Source organism: Hyperolius riggenbachi, chromosome 7 (genome assembly GCF_040937935.1).
Source record: "Hyperolius riggenbachi isolate aHypRig1 chromosome 7, aHypRig1.pri, whole genome shotgun sequence".
NCBI classification, from domain to species: Eukaryota; Metazoa; Chordata; class Amphibia; order Anura; family Hyperoliidae; genus Hyperolius; species Hyperolius riggenbachi.
The window spans coordinates 65,341,861-65,358,012 of record NC_090652.1 but is presented as its reverse complement, the minus strand read 5'-3'; the positions used below and the strand labels follow the sequence as shown (position 1 = coordinate 65,358,012).

The window sequence follows — 16,152 nt, the reverse complement described above, 5'->3', positions numbered from 1 at the left end:
TCTTAGATGTTGGGTAGTATGTAGTTTCCAGTGTGTCCTCTGTTCATATGATTTATTTATTAGCAATTTATTGCAGACAGAGGCATATCTGGGCAAAATAGAGCCTATGACAAACACTGAAATTGCGCCCCCCCCACACACACACGATCAGAGCCCACCTCCCCAGTAAAAACAGCACTCTTTCTCACATTCATGGTTGTCTGGGTAAGTTATAGCTTATATTGTACACATTGGGGGTAGCAGAGATCAGCACACACTGCAGCTGGTTTACGATCATTACAGGCACAGAGTAACAGTTTATACAGTACATACTGGAGGTTGCAGAGATCAGTACACACAGCAGCTGGTTTACTATCAGTACAGGCACAGAGCAACAGCTTATATAGTACATACTGGAAGTAGCAGAGATCAGCACACACTGCAGCTAGTTTACTATCAGTACAGACACAGAATAACAGCTTATACTGTACATACTGGAAGTAGCAGAGATCAGCAGATACTGCAGCCAACTTGCTATCAGTAAAGTACAGGCACATGGGAGCCCATGATTATATTAACCACACTTTGCTACTGAAGGGGAGGATGGGGGTTTATTCGCCATGCTATATGGGGGGTAAAGGAGGCGTGCAACACTGGATACAAGGGAGGAGGGAGTGGCCCCATAAAGGGGGAAAACATCTCTATATAAGTATATAAATATATAATTTGTGTACATACATTTACACACATGCATACACACACCATACATTTATACTATGCATAGTCAAATACAGCACAAATACAGCACACACACATACAAGCAGCAATTTACACAAGGATCAATGCATCAGCACACACACATACAAGCAGCCATTCACACAGGGATCCATGCATCAGCACACACATACAAGCAGCCAGATCTATGCATAAGCACACACATACAAGCAGCCAGATTTATGCATAAGCACACACATACAAGCAGCCAGATCTATGCATCAGCACACACATACAAGCAGCCGGATCCATGTATCAGCATTCAGCACACACATACAAGCAGCCATTCACACACAGATCCATACATCAGCACACACATTACATCAGCACACACATACAAGCAGCCATTCACACACAGATCCATACATCAGTACACACATGCAAGCAGCCATTTACACACACAATGCATACATAAAATAAACACCTCCATCTCACAGCATTCTGTCACGCTGTCTCCCATGTACGATTGCACGTGTGTCTGTTTCTCTCCCTCGCCTCTCTCTCTCTCTCTCTCTCTCTCTCTCTCTCTCTCTCTCTCTCTCTCTCTCTCTCTCTCTCTCTCTCCTCTTCCCCCCACGTCCTCATTTTCCCAATGGAGGGGGGAGCTGGACGGGCTCACATTCCTCCAGTTCCTCTGTCTGAGTTAACAGCTCAGCAGTGCGCAGAGCTGAAGCTGTACATTTCCAAGCAGAAGGGAAATGTAAATCAGGCTCCAACCTGATCTAACAGTATATTTAATTTTACAAGTAGCAGCTTATTACAACTTCCCCCCTCCCCGCTGGTAAAAGTGGTGCGTCCCCTGCACCCAATGCACACTAATGATGCGTCTGACAGGAAGTCAGCGGGAACAGCAGCAGTGCTGATCTGAGGCAGCAATAAGGAGACAGCGAGCAGCACAGCTATGCGCCCATGGCACTAGCCATGCCTGCACCCCTCAAAATATGCTACTGAGTTCATATAACAAATGATGCCATCATAACTCACCCTAGGGACTTTTTTTCCCCATCCTTTGGTGCCCCATCCCGCTTTGCATCATACACCTCCCAAACAGGAGTGTTAGGGCCCCAGCTTGGTCCACTTAGCTGGTAACCCCAAATGTTTTCCAAAAGAGAGTGACCAAAACCAAAAAAGAACTTGGTGTACCTGAGTGGAAATGATCAAAGAGATTCCTCCGCACACCTTCCATAGAGTAAAAACAGTCCTTTTTATTGAATCATCTTAGAAAAATAGCAAAAATAGAACAGCATGCAAGCTGACGCATTTCTGACCCTACCGGATCCTTAGTCATAGCTAATGGGATACATCACAATGGATCTTAAATACCTAGAGACCCCCCCCCCCCCCCTGTCCACCACACCTACACAGGTGACTAACATATTTAAAGGGGAATACCCCAGGTGGAAGAGGAGTGAACTCCAGCATATTGTACATAAACATACATACATACATTTAAAATGCATTTAAAAAAACACCATAATAGTAGTGGGGTCAGCCCACTACTTCTTAGTTAACGTATCCCCCAAAGCGAAGAAAAGAAGGGCGGGGGCAGGTGGAAAGGAGAGGGGAGGGTTGGAAAGAACAACCAGAAAAGCAAAGGCGCAAATGAGAGAGAGAAGGAGGGGGTATAGGCAGGAGAACCATTACTCCATAGGAACCCCGACCCATTTCACAAATAGTATTATAACTAGGGATGGGACGACGAATCCGGCGAATCCACGAATCCCTCGAATATTGGGAAATATTCGAGATTCGTGGATTCGAATCCCGACGCCATTTTCCACTTTGCGAATCCGCCGAATCCCGACGCTGCATCGCCGCGCATCCGCCGCTCGCACTCGTCCTCGTCCTCCTCCGAGCCCCCCCCCCCCCCCGCGTCTCCTCCGCCCGCCCCGCGCCTCCTCCGCCTGCCCGCATACATTGTATCAACTTACCTGTCCAGTGGAGCGCAGAGCGGCAGACCTCTCGCTCACTTCCTGGTTCCCTCTAGTGACGGCTTTTACAATGACGTCATCAGTAAAAGCCGGTCCGGCCGCTAGAGGGAACCGAGAAGTAACGAGGAGGTCTGCCGCTCTGCGCTCCACTGGACAGGTGAGTTGATACTTATGCAGGCACGGGGGACGGAGGAGGCCGTGGGGGTGAGCGGGGGAGGGGGAGCGACACCTACACCTACCTACCTACCTACCTACCTACCTACCTACCTCTATACCTCCCTAAAGGCCCCCTATATGTACCTACCTACCTACCCGCCACTATACCTACCTACCTACAGGCCCCTATACCTACCTAAAGGATACGTACCTACCTACCACTATCCCTACCTACCTACAGGCCCCTATACCTACCTAAAGGCCCCCTATATGTACCTACCTACCTACCTAAAGGCCCCTATACCTACCTACCTACCTACCTAAAGGCCCCTATACCTACCTACCTACATATCTACCTATACTTAAGGCCCTATACCCTGCTACCTATACTGAAGGTCCCTTTAACTACCTACCTACCTACCTACAGGACACTATACCTACCTACCGGCCACTATACCTACCTACCTACAGGCCACTATACCTATCTAAAGGCCCCCTATACGTACCTACCTACCTAAAGGCCCCCTATACGTACCTACCTACCTAAAGGCCCCTATACCTACCTACCTACCTAAAGGCCCCTATACCTACCTACAGGCCTCTATACCTACCTACCTACCTACCTAAAGGCCCCTATACCTACCTAAAGGCCCCCTATACGTGCCTACCTACCTAAAGGCCCCTATACCTACCTAAAGGCCCCTATACCTACCTACCTACATACCTACCTATACTTAAGGCCCTATACCCTGCTACCTATACTGAAGGTCCCTTTAACTACCTACCTACCTACAGGACACTATACCTACCTACCTACTGGCGACTATACCTACCTACCTACAGGCCACTATACCTACCTACCTACCTACCTACATACCTACCTACCTATACTTAAGGCCCTATACCCTGCTACCTATACTGAAGGTCCCTTTAACTACCTACCTACCTACAGGACACTATACCTACCTACCTACTGGCCACTATACCTACCTACCTACAGGCCACTATACCTACCTAAAGGCCCCCTATACGTACCTACCTACCTACCTAAAGGCCCCTATACCTACCTACCTAAAGGCCCCTATACCTACCTACAGGCCCCTATACCTACCTACCTAAAGGCCCCTATACCTACCTACATACCTACCTATACTTAAGGCCCTATACCCTGCTACCTATACTGAAGGTTCCTTTACCTACCTAAAGGCCCCTATACCTACCTACATACCTACCTATAATTAAGGCCTCTATATACCCTGTTACCTATACTGAAGGCCCATATACCCTGCTACCTATACTGAAGGCCCATATACCCTGCTACCTATACTGAAGGCCTATATACCCTGCTACCTATACTGAAGGCCCATATACCCTGCTACCTATACTGAAGGCCCATATACCCTGCTACCTATACTGAAGGCCTATATACCCTGCTACCTATACTGAAGGACTATATACCCTGCTACCTATACTGAAGGCCCATATACCCTGCTACCTATACTGAAGGCCCATATACCCTGCTACCTATACTGAAGGCCCATATACCCTGCTACCTATACTGAAGGCCCATATACCCTGCTACCTATACTGAAGGCCCATATACCCTGCTACCTATACTGAAGGCCTATATACCCTGCTACCTATACTGAAGGCCCATATACCTTGCTACCTATACTGCAGGCCCCTATACCTTGCTACCTATACTGAAAGCTACCAATATTGAAGGCACCCATACCTAGCTAGCTATACTGAAGGCACCTTTACCTCGCTACCTATACTGCGGGCAACTATACCACGGATCGCACAATTCTTATGTGCAGGATTCGTTAGATTCGGGATTCGAAAGGTTCGAGATATTCGAGAACCTTTTCAGATTCGGATTCGGATTCGGATTCGAAAAAATTGTGGATTCGTCCCATCCCTAATTATAACTACCCCACCCCACCTTACCCATCCCTAAAATGAGCAAAGTACAAACATAGTATTTTCAATAATCATAGAGAATAAAAATGAAAAAATAGAAACATTCGCTTAGACTACAACAAGTACCAGAGAGACCTATCCTTGGATATCACACTAGAGCCCCGGACAGCGTTCACACAAACAGATTCACATCCCATCTGTAATTCAGCCCCTTGGGCTCTCTAGTGCCCAAATTAAAGATCCATCTCACTTCATGTTCTAATCATTTCTTCTCGAAGTCCCCACCCCTGCTATCCAAATTAACCCTCTCCAACCCCTGAAAGTACCTGAGTGGAGATGGATTTTTTCTGCATGCCAGTTTGGTTGGTTGACTATTAAGCAACATAATCTTGTGAGTATCCCTTCATGTCTTCATATTCGCCTACTGAGTGACAATACTACACCATTTGGGCTTCCTTTGCCTCTGTGTGCTTTTCTAAGGTGATTCACCTGTTACCTCTCGAGTCTTGTGGAACTAGTTTGGACAAGTAAAAATACATAAATTAATTAATTATACTCTCTGGCCAACAGAGGTGCAAAATAGAAGCTAGATATTACTGATTGTTTGTTTTTTTCTTTTTCTTTTTATAGATCTCAGAGGAAGATAAATTATATGTTGGCCTAGAGTTGATGCAAGCCTTGCAATATATTCATTCCAAAAATATAATACATCAAGATATTAAACCTGCTAATATTCTAGTAAGTTCATCACTGCCTATAGATTATAGATGTGTTATTTTATTTCCAATAGTATTGGGAGACATCACCTGTATCATTTTTTTATAGGTTGAAGCAAGAACAAAAAAAACCCTTCTAACGGATTGGGGAATGGCAAATATTCGAATAACCATTTGTCCAGATATGTATGAGAAGATTGGACAACAGGGAGGGACTCTTGCGTACATGGCCCCTGAATGCCTCATGCAAGAAAAGCCAGCAAGCAAAATGTCCGACATGTGGTCAGGTGGAGCTACAGTCATTGAACTTTTCACTATGAAAAAACCTTGGAACACACGCACAGAAATCTTTAAGAATATGAACCTGAAACGACCACCACAATCATTAGCTTCAATGAATTTAAAACAGCTGCCTCTTTTGAAATCCTGCTTTTCTTATGAACCAAAGCAGCGACCATCTGCCGCCGACATGGTTGTTGCTATGAAAACTATGAAAGGTGTGAATCTTGAAAAACGCTATGGCTTTGCATGGTAACCAGGTTACCAGCCATTATCATATATGAGAATAATTTTGCTAAGCTTGAATTCAGCCAAACATAATCATGGAGAAAAGACATAAAATATGAATTCAATTGTAATTATGAGTATAGCCTGGTACACACATGCAATTTTACCGTTTCCATGCAGTGTGAGAGCTTATCTGCACAATCTACCCATAGAATTCAAAGTCTTTTGGCCCTCATGCTACATAGAAGTGGTAAAAGTGGTCAGCAATTGGCCAATCAAAATTGAATGTGTTTATGCACCCTATGGACCCACTAAAGGTGTTTCAGCAGCGATTTCTGCTTTCTACGAATTAATTTGCCAGTGCTATACTAATGAAAGCACATGGCAGTGACTTAACAGGAGCCATTGATATTTGCCAAAAATCCAATCGTATCCTTGGGGTTCAGTTAGCGCTCACCTGATTAAGGTAGCTAGAGCCGGTGCTCTTTCCCAGCAGGTCCACCACTCCTGCAAACTGTAAACTCCAATGATTTGAGAAAGGCACTCCACAGGCTTCAAACTTGCGTTTGTTTATTGAGCAAAAGACACATACATGTTACGGGTCACCTGACCCTTCCTCAAGTGTACCACCCACACAATCCACTTCCCCTTATATAGGACCGCCCTAAACAGGAAGTCCCACCCTAGTGCAACCATTTTCATTACTACATATACAATAATTTCTTATTTCCTATACAGGGCACTACTATACCGTCTACCCTGCAAAGATTAGTGGAGGGGTCATCAAAATTTCCCGCAGCATTGCTTCCCCAACAATTATTCTTTCCTGTAATAAATCACAAAAAGCATTTGTAACTCACATGTTCATTCAGGCCTCTCGGGCTCACACAATCCAATGCTCTTATCCACTCAACTTCTTTACGGAGCAATATCTTTTCTCTGTCACCCCCTCTTCGCAGGGGGGAGACAGAGTCTAGAACCATCCACCTCAACTGAGAAGCAGAATGTCCGGCCTGAATAAAATGTTGGCCCACAGGGACATTCTGCTTCTCAATCCCCTTTTCCAGGCATTTGCGCACCTCTGCTATACTGCGCTTGTGTTCTTGAATCCGAACCTTCACGTTACGGGTTGTCTCCCCCACATATACAAGTCCGCACGGGCATTTTAATGCATACACAACGTGCGTTGTATCGCAATTAAAACACCCCCTGACTGGGATCCTCTGGCCAGTATGTGGATGAGATAAATATTCCCCTCGGATAATAGCGGAACAACAATTACAAGAATAGCACGGATGCGTATATGTGGGGGAGACAACCAGAAGCAGAATGCCCCTGTGGGCCGACATTTTATTCAGGCCGGACATTCTGCTTCTCAGTTGAGGTGGATGGTTCTAGACTCTGTCCCCCCCCTGCGAAGAGGGGGTGACAGAGAAAAGATATTGCTCCGTAAAGAAGTTGAGTGGGTAAGAGCATTGGATTGTGTGAGCCCGAGAGGCCTGAATGAACATGTGAGTTACAAATGCTTTTTGTGATTTATTACAGGAAAGAATAATTGTTGGGGAAGCAATGCTGCGGGAAATTTTGATGACCCCTCCACTAATCTTTGCAGGGTAGACGGTATAGTAGTGCCCTGTATAGGAAATAAGAAATTATTGTATATGTAGTAATGAAAATGGTTGCACTAGGGTGGGACTTCCTGTTTAGGGCGGTCCTATATAAGGGGAAGTGGATTGTGTGGGTGGTACACTTGAGGAAGGGTCAGGTGACCCGTAACATGTATGTGCCTTTTGCTCAATAAACAAACGCAAGTTTGAAGCCTGTGGAGTGCCTTTCTCAAATCATTGGTATTTGCCAAAAATGCAGGGGCCATAACCGCATTCCCTAAAATTGTTCTTGAAAAGGCTGTTTTTAGTAGTAAACTTGCTCTAAAAAAACACTAGTGTTTTCAAGAGTGACTTGCAATCTCTGGTGGGCCCCAGGCCTTAGTGTTGTTAAACCACATTTTTCTTTAGCTTAAAGAGACTCTGAAGTCTCGTAAAAATACTGTTTTTATTTTAAAAATGTGTTTAACATTACTATCCTACCTAGACCGACTGCATCCCCACCACTGTAATCTAACTAAATCCCCCGGGGGGCAATTCAGGCAGTGCTTCCGTGAGAGGCAAAGCTATAAGCTCTGCCTCTCAGCGCGTCTGTCAGCCCGGATCACCGCCTCTCCCCCGCCCCTCTCAGTCTTCCTTCACTGAGAGGGGCAGAGATACGTGTCTGATTGATGCTTAAAGAGGCAGAGCTCCGGATCATAGCTCTGCCTCCTCTAGCAGCAAAATCCACGAAAGTCGTGGATTTTGCGGGGGGGGGAGTTGGGGGGGATTTAGTAACATTTCAGCGGCGGGGATGCGGCAGTTTAGGTAGGACAGTAATGTTAGACATATTTTTAAAATAAAAACAAGATTTTTAGGAGACTTCAGCGTCTCTTTAAGTCAATGTGGGGATCAATGTAGGGATCCAAATAACATTCTTACATTGTAGGTGAAAGCATATTATATATTATTGAAACACACTGACACTTGATTTACTGAGGTATTTTCAGATACCACTAAATATCTCCGGAAGAGATATTATAAGCAAATAATGTTTCATATTAAATTATTGTAACATTTACCCCTCTAGTGAAGTATTCCCTAATCTATGATTAAGATCTGTAAGGAGTATTTAATAATTATATGTAAACAGGAGTGTAGCAATAGCCATAGCAGCCATAGAATCTGCTATGGGGCCCTTGAGATGAGGGGGCCAAGGTGGTACTTGATGTGTTCACTACTAACTTTCATTTTTTCTCTACCTTCTGACTTTGTCTCAGTGTCCATGGACTATATACAGTGTACATTGCATGAAATGGAAATGTCCATACGGTAGGGGCAGATGGCATTGCGCAAGCGTGCCAGAATCTAAAGGCCCAATTAACATTTTTGCTATGGGACCCCATAGTCTCTAGCTACACCCCCATATGTAAACATGTCTTAAACACTGTCCTATGCTTTAAAGCAGCAGGGACAGCCATACTATTCCAGGAAAAAAAAAATTATAGAAGAAGATAAATACTTGTTTTACTTACATAACAAATATATTGTACTGTCCACGTTTTGATGGCAGTTGCATTTTGTACAGTAAATAAAAAGAACTATGTTACTGGCAGTTTCCATTTTGTATTCCCTCTGACTAAAGCCAGTCCTGATGTCATTTCTTCCCTTACTTTTTTTTTCTCCTAGAAACTGCACTGTCATAGCTAGCTGGCTTTATAAACACGAGAGAGCACACCATAGATATGAATTCAGCAGCTCACTGAACTGCCCTCAGCCAATCAGTGAGAAGCAGAAATGTGGGAGGGCTGATGACAAGCCTCCTTCTCATCTGCAGTGTACCAAATAGAGCCAGTCTGACTGAGATAAGATTAATGCAGGGTGAGGTTCCAGGCTGCATCATAAACGAGGAGCAGAAATTTGATTTTATGGCTGACAATCCTCCTTTAAATTATCTTTGAATTTGCATTGACATTTACTTGTATATGCTTAATTGCTTATTCCTTGGAACTATAGCCCATAAAGGGACTTGGCCTCTTGAGTAGTTCTGCTGTTTTGATGATAACATTCAAAATAACAGAGAAAAATGTCAAACAGTTTTGAAGCTATCCAAGGATGTGATGTGTTGTCAGGTCTGACGTGAGGACGTAGCTATAGCCCTTGCAGGAAGGCCCAGGGGCTTAGTGCCCCCCCATCTGAATAGCAGAGTTCAAATTTTTATTCCAGTGCTGGGTCCTCTCCTCCTCTTCATTCTTCAATCATACCTCTTCAGGTGTTTTCTCCTAGGGAATTTTTTTTTAACCTTCTGTTTAAAACAACTTTGCAGCACTTTTTATTTTAAAAGTACCAAAAAGTAGGTGAAAAAATACAATTAAAATTGGTTTGAGTATTTTTTTGCTTGCTGGTGATTACTGATTTACCTCCTTAGTGGTAAACACGAGTAGAGCTTGGGGGGGGACATGCCAGGAGCGGTAACCCCGAGCAGTACTTGTGGTAGCCGCCGGGAGGTCTATGCAGAGCAATGCACGCAGCAGGCGTTCTCACCTCCCGGAGGATCCCGACATTGGCTGCCATTCTTCTTCCTCTCCATGGAGGCTCTGCTTATCCCTGGTGAGATCGCCGGCTGTTGTCATGACGACAGCCAGCAATCTCACTATAGTGCAAAAACATTGCACTGCTTTTAGACCCTAAAATCCGTAAAGAATCAGACCGCCAAGGGGGTTAAAAGGGCTTTTTATCAACAAGGTGTAAGAATATGGCCTAGGAAAAAACAGAGTAGAAAAAGTAAATTGCATATGGGCCCCAACGTCACACAACATGCATCGGGAGGATGCAGAGGAATGCTGCTGCACATTAACCTGCTAGTAGGAGAGGACCAAGCTCTAAAGTAGGTATATAAGTAAGGCTGTGAGGGAAGGTTTGTATTACTGGGCCTCTTACTAAAGGTGGGGGCCAAATGGGTTAGAAGGATTTTATACACCTATTAGGAAATTGAAAGCAACAGACCAATAAAGGAGAGATTTGTGTAACAGTGCCAGTTACAGGGGGTATGGAGGAGTGGGGGTGGAAAGGTCGTGGGGGATTCTGCTTTGCCATACTGGGCACTTATTGGTATTTGCTACAGAACAGAGGCGACAACAGGATAAAGGGCGCCAACAGGATAAAAAGTGATAAAAACTTAAAAATTGCTAGGGCGGCAGTGGTGGACTTACCTCCGAAAAAGCAGACACAAACAACTGTCTGAATCAAACAATTGAATTTATTAAGAGTACCCAAAGAAATGCAACGCGTTTCGCAGGCACAGCCCGCTTCATCAGGCAATGCAATAGGGGACAAAAAACAGAGGCGCTATTCGTGTTTTTACCGAGCTACTGTTTTTTGTCCCCTATTCTATTGCCTGATAAAGCGGCTGTGCCTGCGAAACGCGTTGCATTTCTTCGGGTAATCTTAATAAATTCCATTGTTTGATTCAGACAGTTGTTCGTGTCTGCTTTCTGGAGGTAAGTCCACCACTACCTCCCTAGCAATTTTAAACTTTTATCACTTTTTATCCTGTTGGCGCCTCTGTTCTCTAGCAAATACACTGTGTCCACCCCTGGTGGAGGGGTGACTTACCCCTACCTTTCCGATCTACAGAGATCGACATCTTAATCCTGAGTGAGGACAGGTCTAATCTCCTCACCTGCATTTACAATGGTTGCCTGAGTGGTAACACTTGTTTGTGAGTATATTTATCTCACTGTTTATCATTTACACGTTATCCTGTACATACTACTCTATATTGGACTCTCGGTGTCTCCCTTTTTATATATGGGCACTTACTGGGGTACTATTAGGGAAGTGGGAGGATAGATTTTTAATATGGTCGCACATCCTATTAAAGGGTAAATCCACGGTACATTTAAAAAAATAAAAATACTAACCCACTTACCTGGGACTTCCTCCAGCCCGTGGCAGGCAGGACGTGCCCTCGACGCCGCTCCGCAGGCTCCCGGTCTTCTCCGGTGGTGCACCAGACCTGGCCAGGCTGGCTTTCAGGTCGGGCTCTTCTGCATGTGTCTCCAACATGTGTCTCACGCCGTTGCTAAATTGCTGCCATTCTTACACTGTTAATGGCAGAGGCCTCAAACCTCAAATTCACTGTAGGGGGTGGTTCCAAAATAGCCAATCAGATTTCTTTGCTTAATAAACCGATTCCATTCTCTCATTATTGCTGTCAGGAACGCCAAATATCACAGACTTGGTCATTAAGTGACTGTGTGTAAAGGTTACAAAAAGTGGGTGGTGCCAAATAAACATTTTCACAGGGAAAATATAAACTGCAGCCATTCTTATACTGTTAATAGCAGGGTTCTCATACTTGGCACACTTGGTCACTGGGTGACTGGGATTTATATTTTGGAAAGTAGGTGGAGCCTACAACAGCAAGTCAAAAGTTGAACTATTGATATGTGTATACACACACACACACACACACGCACACACACAGTATCCAGAAAATTAGAGGCACCCTCTAATAATGAGTTGGTCCTTTAGCTCTGGCCGCAGACAATATTCTTCTTAGCATGAACTCAACAAGATGCTGATACTGTTGTTGAGGGATGTTGGCCAATGCTGACAAAATGGCAGCTCTAAGTTGGGTCAGATTGGTTGGTGGTGTTTCCAAGCTTTGAAGTGATCTTTCAACTTCGTCCCACAAATGCTCAATAGGATTGGGGTCAGGGGACTGAGCTGGCCATGGAAGTAGGTTAAACTCTGATTGAGGTTCCTTAAACCAATTTGAGGCTGATCCAGCAGGCTGACAAGGCATAACAGGTGTATTTTCCTATTTTTCTGTGATACCAAAGGCACTCTTGATGGTCTCCTGCTGCTAAAGCCCATCCTTTGCAAAGTTCATCTTGTTGTGCGTTGGGATGTGCTTTGTGATACAGCTGCATTGAATGCAGCTGTTATTTTTCGTGTTGTTGCCCTTCTGTTGCTGCAGACTATGTGTGCTACTCACCTTTCACCTCTCTCGATCACCAGCCTTTTTCAAACAAAATAGTCCGTATCGCTTGATTTAAAAAAAAAAAAAAATAAAAAAAAAATTGCCAACTGCCACTCTACACCTGATATACTGTTGGGTGGGAAAATCCTAAAAGTAGCAGATCAAATAACCTTTGTGAAAAAAAAGAGCACAAAGAAGAAGAATACAATATAGTGTAGTAGTATGTCAACATATGTGGAGTAGAAGTTATACCAGAAAAAGGTACTCACAAACAGTGTTGCTTGCGAATTTTCAGCAAAATCATTTTCACATCGAAAATCCTATTTTCGATTAGAGAACATTTTCATGAAAAAGTGCTTGAATTTTAAACTTTTCGCAAAAACACGAAAAAAAATGTATTTTTGCTGCAATAATGCAAAAACAATATTTTTTTACATAAAAAGGTATATTTTTACTGCAGCTTTTTTCAGTGAAATTACAAAAATTTTATTTTACTTCAAAAATTTGTGAAAAAAACACGAAAAATAAAGTTTAAACCTTATTTTTGATGGAATTTTCACTTGAAAATCGAATTTAACATTATTTTCGTAGAAAACGAATGAGAATAGAATTGTAACGATTGGTGTCAGCAACAGCTTTTCTGATTACTGGTGATCTGCAGTATCACCACTAATACAGATGCTATATCTGATTATATGGTGATCTGCAGAATCACCAATAATACTGATATAGCGCCACCAAGGTACTTGATACGTGTAGGGTGTTTGGTGCAACAGTAATACAAAGAGCACAGGCAATAGATCAGGATCTCCTGAGGAGCAGGAGACTCTGACTGCATCAATGTAATTCACAAGTAATGATTCAGATACTACTGCAGCCGAGGATCTCAAATGCTAGGAGATCACAGTCTGCAAGGAGATTGAATCACCTGAGTGTGAGAGGTGATTCAGACAGTACTGCGGCCGAGGATCAACTAGGCAGTAGGAGATCCCGGCTAGGACAATGAATCACCTGGATGGGAGTTGGTGATTCAGGCAGTACTGCAGCCGAAGATTGCTACTGGATACAATCTCGACTGAACAATAGCCACTCCAAGACTGACGTGACTGAGGTGCTATTGCAGCAGTAAGAGAAGGCTGAACACAGTGTAGCTGTAGTGATTCAGACCTTACTGCAGAAGTATATTCCCGAGGAGCGGGAATAACAAGAACCCCTCAGCCTGGGCTAGACCCAGTGCTGAGGGTAGAGTAATCAGACAGGCAGATTCGGTAACACACGGACAGAGGCAGTACAGTAGCTGGAGGCAAGATCAGAGTAGTGTCACAGGCAGAGTTCGGGAACTAGATCAGATAGGCAACGACACAGAATCAGAAGACAGGAGAGTAGTCAGGCTAGCAAGAGGTCATAACAAATAATACAGTTCAATTAGTACTTTAAGCTATCAAGGAATCTGACTAAGTGTGGATCCCCAGCTCCTGCTGGTTCTAGCACACTGTGGGATATGACTCTGGTCTGAGAGCTAACACATATAGTATTCGCAACAGCAGACAAGGATCAACTGACAGGCAGGGTCTATATATACTTGGAGCACTCCTTAGCTCCACCCCATTCACTCAACCAATCAGAAGGGCGGCTGGAGTCAGCCTACCGGCTGGTCAGCTGTCTGCCCTTCTACTTGCATAAAGGTCCTGTCGCCTTGCGTGCGCGCGCTTGACCCTCAGCCTCTGTGTGTCAGAGAGGCTACGCACAATGTCAGAATGTGAATGTGTGTTAAAGGCTGCCTGCTGGGTTGCAGGAACCGCTGCCATGCTGCCGGCCGAGGCGGCGGTGTCCCTGCTGCCTTGCGACACAGGCACTGTGCTGGGAAATGACTGTGCGGTGGAAACCGCCAGCTGAGATGCAGAGACTGCCGCCATGTTGCTTACCGCGGCGGCGGTACTTCTGTTAGCCCTTACAAGAATATTGGCATTTTCGCTCATCACCAGGGTTGCCAGACAGCAACCACCTTCAGCGCATGTGGGGAACATCCATCCTGCACTTGAGTTGTTGACTGGTCTCTCAAAAGTATGGTCATTCTCTCTATAAAACATAGAGACTACTGTCTCTGCCCTCCACAGGAGAATGACATATGGTAATACAGGGGAGTGCAATGCGCCCAGAATTATAAAATACTAAAACAATAAAAATTAAGTAAGAACTGCTTACCCAAAGATGGATGTCCAAGCCATATGCTCATTAAATTAATTGTTTCAGAGATGCTAGCAGCAGCTCTTTTTGCACACAGACAATCATCCTTCATTCAAATTCACTTAAATCTTTTGTCTTACCCATTTTGACATTAACTTCTGTGATAACGATGTCGTCCGATGCTGAGAGTCCCTTATAAAAGCAACTCTGCACTCCACATCATTGTTGTACTAGTTTTTTTTTTAAACCATTCTTTATTGAAGAGCAAAAACAGTTTAACATCTTGGTCATCACATTCCAATACAAAATATATAGATTAAATGCCAAACCATTATATCTTTTTGACAATCTTATCTCAAAGTCAGTAACAAATGCGTCTTTATGACAACCTTATATCAAAATCAGTAAGAACAGCTCAAATGAGATTTTTTTTTAATTTTTATTCCTCCCCACCCGTAACTAGCATTCCCCCAACAATTCCCCCCAACTTAAGTGGATAAGCAGCAAGGAGGCAAAAATCCTTATCTAGGCACCATAATAGTTTAAAATAACATCCTATTTTCATCAACCATTTTTTTTTATAAAGAGATACTGAAGACATGTAACCAACACCAATTTTCAGTTAAGTAGGAGAGCATTCTACTTTCCCCAACGTGCCATGCAACTGCTCCCCACAGTACCATTCCGTGTATTTGAACAGTTCCATGATTACATCAATCTCCTGTTTGGTGTAGTAAAATGTAATACATTTCCTCCATCTAGAGAAAAAGTGTTTAGTGTATTTTGTTTTATGTGCTCTCTCAAAAAGAAATCTCAATTCTTTTTTCAATTCACCAATTTGTGGAGTTGTTGGATATATCATCTGTTAAATATTACTTTTCTAGTTGCTATAATGACCGCGTGGACCACTCTACTCGGCACATCTCTAGTAGTGTTGATCGAACACCCAGTTATTCGGGCTAGGGTCGGCTCGGCCGAACATGGTCCAGTTGTTCGGGATATTTGGCCAAACACCGAGCCTAATTGAAGGCAATGGGGACACGAGCATGCCTGAAAAAACTTGCAAAATGAGGGAAACTTCAGCAAAATGGGATGGAAATAGTGGGGGGGGGGGGCAATTTACACATAGATCTTAGGTTTAGAATAAAAGCAGGGACTCATGTTTGCAGAACAGTGCACCAATTATACTTGCACTGGCACTGAAAGTACTGTTTTTTTATACAACACTAAGCAAGAGTAAAATGCAATAAAGTGTGTTTAATTTATGGGCACAACTGTTCCCAGCTGGCACTGAAAGTACTGTTTTTTTTTTTTTTTTCAACAATAAGCAACAGTACAATTCAATAAACTCTGGTTTCTTTATGGGCACTGTGGCTGCTGCCAGTGGTGAGGCTGGGGCACTGTGGCTG

The 16,152-nt window shown here is 43.8% G+C and overlaps 1 protein-coding gene across 1 annotated transcript in view; it reads left to right on the top strand.

The window, feature by feature from the left end:
• Positions 1-6,014, top strand: part of LOC137526030 (uncharacterized) — a 113,735-nt gene extending 107,721 nt beyond the window's left edge. The window contains exons 12-13 of the mRNA XM_068247242.1: positions 5,394-5,501; positions 5,589-6,014. Of these exons, the coding sequence (XP_068103343.1) occupies positions 5,394-5,501; positions 5,589-6,014 (534 nt within the window). The remainder of the gene's footprint in view (positions 1-5,393; positions 5,502-5,588) is intronic.
• The last annotated feature ends 10,138 nt before the right edge of the window (positions 6,015-16,152 follow it).